The sequence below is a fragment of the Capsicum annuum genome, chromosome 8 (genome assembly GCF_002878395.1).
Source record: "Capsicum annuum cultivar UCD-10X-F1 chromosome 8, UCD10Xv1.1, whole genome shotgun sequence".
Classification (NCBI taxonomy): Eukaryota; Viridiplantae; Streptophyta; class Magnoliopsida; order Solanales; family Solanaceae; genus Capsicum; species Capsicum annuum.
Window position 1 is genome coordinate 34,963,766 of NC_061118.1, and position 3,431 is coordinate 34,967,196.

The 3,431-nt window shown below is 33.6% G+C and overlaps 1 protein-coding gene across 1 annotated transcript; it reads left to right on the top strand.

The window, feature by feature from the left end:
* Positions 1–403: 403 nt before the first annotated feature.
* On the top strand, positions 404–2,750 carry LOC107857205. Its single transcript, XM_016702141.2, has 3 exons — positions 404–1,217; positions 1,494–2,033; positions 2,407–2,750. Exons 1-3 carry the CDS (start codon positions 453–455, stop codon positions 2,503–2,505), a joined length of 1,404 nt encoding a protein of 467 aa, XP_016557627.1. The 5' UTR covers positions 404–452; the 3' UTR covers positions 2,506–2,750.
* Positions 2,751–3,431: the final 681 nt, after the last annotated feature.

The window sequence follows — 3,431 nt, forward strand, 5'->3', positions numbered from 1 at the left end:
ACTTTTTTTTAATCTTATGCAGCTACCTGATGGAGTAAAGTTTAATCAAGAAGTGAAGTTCAAAACATAATATAACGAAAATAAAAAGCAATTGATCAATTAAGGATTTAAAATTAAAATAAATTTAACTGTTATTTGAAACAAATAGATTTAAAATCAAGCATAATTCAGTTGCCAAATAATTTTAGATTTAAAAATATGGATACTTCAGTTACCAAATAATTTTTTTTTAGTAGCTACAAAAAGAGAGATGATAATTTTATAGTATGCCTGGATTTCCTCATACTAATAATTGATGCAACAACTTACTTAAATTCAACATCTACTATAAGTCAAAAATTATGGTCTATTTTTGCTATAAAATTAAAGGATGTATGATAAAGGTAAAATGAGCATTGGTTCACTTGTTTTATTCTGTAGTTGTGACTTGTCTCCACCCAAATATCTCAGACATGTCTAAACATGACAAATCCAATGTCCTTAGGGTGGTAATTTGTGGATTAGTCCTTTACATGTGCACAGTTATCTTTCTCAATCGGTTTCCATCTTCTGATCATCTTTTCTCCACTTGTCAAACAATTAAATCATCCAATAATAATGTTGCAGAAACCAACATTAGCCACCTTGTTTTTGGACTTATGGGTAATGAAAAAGCATGGCACCATAGAAAACACTATGTTGAAGCATGGTGGAGACCAAATGTTACAAGAGGACATCTTTTTCTAGACGTTCCTCCTATAGGTGACGATCTTCTCCCATGGTCCTTAAATTCACCTCCTTATAGAATATCCGAAGATGTTCCAAAACTTCTTAAGGAAACCGGACATGATGATGCAAGAGTTTTAAGAATTGTCCATGGGATTATGGAGGTAGTTAGGGAGGCACGTGAAGATAAGGTAAGATGGGTAATTATGGGGGACGATGATTCTGTATTTTTCGTGGATAATATGGTTGATATTCTTGCACAGTATGATCACAATAAGTACTATTACCTTGGAGGACATTCGGAGTTTATATTGTCGAATTATTGGTACTCATTTAATCAAGGTTTTGGTGGAGCTGGAATCATATTGAGCTATCCTTTGGCTAAAGCATTTGCGAATAATGTGATGTCTTGCTTAAAGAGATATGCTCACTTGAAATCTTCTGATAGAACAATAATGCTTTGCGTGGCTGACCTTGGGGTAAATCTTTCTCCTCTTCAGGGCATTCATCAGGTATGTATGTTCATTTTGAGTCCCTAATAAGTAGTAGTACCTTGTGTAAGAATTAGAGAAATTTTAGTACTTTGCAAAATACTACTTTCTGTTTTACCTTAGCCGCATAATAAAAAGAAATTCAGAACTGAGGCTCCTTCGGGCCATAGAACTTTTCGTTTTATTATTAGCATAGATTGAGCATTGGACGAAAGAAGTTTCATCAACTAACTACTCTGATTATACTCTTCTCCTCTCTGTTTCTTCAAATAAATTTTTAATAGTTATGCCGTGCAGATTGATCTTCGTCGTGACATATCTGGGTTTCTATCATATCATCCAAAGTCTCTATTAGTGTCCCTTCACCATTATGATATGGTTAATCCAATATTTCCCTCTATGAACCGTGCACAATCAGGTTTCCACCTCCAAAATGTTGCAAAATATGATCAATCGCGCATGTTACAGCAAACAATATGCCACCACAGATCTCAAAGTTGGACATTTTCAGTTTCTTGGGGATACTCAGTTCATATTTATGAGACAATTATGCCTAGAAGTTGGATACAAAGACCAATTGAAACATTTCAAAAATGGCAAAGAAGTCCTAGGCCACCACATTATATGTTTGATACTAGGAATCCTTCTTGGCATCCTTGTGAAGCTCCTCATGTGTTTTTCCTCAAGTCGGTTGAAAAAATGCAGAGTGGTGAAATTGTTACTACATACACTCGGGGATGGCCTCGAGGGATAGGAGCTTGTTCGTCTTCTGGAAATTATTCTGCAGAGTATGTTTCTGAAATTCAAGTTTATTCGTCAGCAACAAAACGTATACAGGTAACATTTTCTACTTCCATAATCTCTCATAAATTTCTCTATGAGTTTAACTTTTATATACTAATAGTACTAAAAAAAAGTTACTTTACCTAAAAGATAATTATATGCAATTTCTATTATGAATGAACTTAATATTGCAACTCGACTAATAAATCGCACATGTTATTAGTAAAGAGAATTGAAGTGAAACATTTCTCTCTTTAGGAAAACCGATGTGCATTTTCCCTCTTCTAAATTGACTAAAGATTGAAAATCAACAATCATTGATGAATGTCGTCTGTCTCCCAAATGAATCTTGTTGTATGAATATTTTGAAATTCACTACTTCCGACTCTGTATGTTTATTAACTCATCTTTTCTATGTTATTTTCAGATTGATAGATGTGAATGTTGCGATGTAACCCATGAGACAGGATCTAATAAGGCTGATATCAAGTATAGAGAGTGTAAGATAGATGAGATAATAGCTTGATTGATTCATCGCGAGTTGTTGCATAAGCACTTATATCAATCTTACATGTTGGTGTATATGCATTTTATTATTAAATTAATATATTAAGTGCATATGTTAGTGGGTATAAATTATGCATTGTGAGTATTATTACTCACATTTGTTAGTGGAGGAATGTGGTCATAAGTTTTCTTGAAACTCCTATAACCACTAAGTCTTTATTTTTTCATTATGCTAGTAACTCATGTAACATCCAAACTATTCATCTACCCACATTACTATCCCTCATTCTCATTCAAGACAATGAATAGCCCTCCTATAAATAGAGGTGGTCTGCCATAGTCTTGTATGAAATAGAAAAAATGATAAGTGTGAAAATTATATTAGTGAAAGAGAGAATTGAAACAAAGAAAATATTTTAAGTCTCCAACTATATTCACTATACAAAATAAAGTAACTATACTAGTGAAAGATAGAGTTGAGACAAAGAAAATATTCTAAGTCTTTAACTATATTCACTTTTTAAAAAGAGAGTTTCATATGTTGAAGGAAGGTGTTCTTATGGTGGAGCTTTGGACTCTTCAACTAATTCGGAGTTGCTTGAGTTAGACATCGTTGATGGGCTGTTGTATCCTGGAGGGGACAAGTCAAAGATATACTGCTGGATCGGTGTAGATTATGTCGCAGTGGACTTGAATCTCCTTAAAGAGAGCGAGATATCTGCGTCTTAGCCAAGAAAAAGATTATTTTATTTTCTTCACTTTTATTCATTTTATTTTCAACTGTAATCACTTATTGTAATTGTGACATATTACACCAACAATTTTAAGGAGATTCAAGTCCACTGCAGTATAATTTACACCGATCCAGCAGTATATCTCGTGACTTGTCCCCTCAAGGATACAACAGTCCATAACGATGTACAACTCAGACAACTCCGAATTAGT

Coding starts and splice junctions, on each gene's coding strand:
- LOC107857205 (XM_016702141.2), top strand. CDS start 453: ATGTCTAAACATGACAAATCCAATGTCCTTAGGGTGGTAATTTGTGGA. Junction 1,218..1,493: donor CTCTTCAGGGCATTCATCAG/GTATGTATGTTC, acceptor TATGCCGTGCAG/ATTGATCTTCGTCGTGACAT. Junction 2,034..2,406: donor CAGCAACAAAACGTATACAG/GTAACATTTTCT, acceptor TGTTATTTTCAG/ATTGATAGATGTGAATGTTG.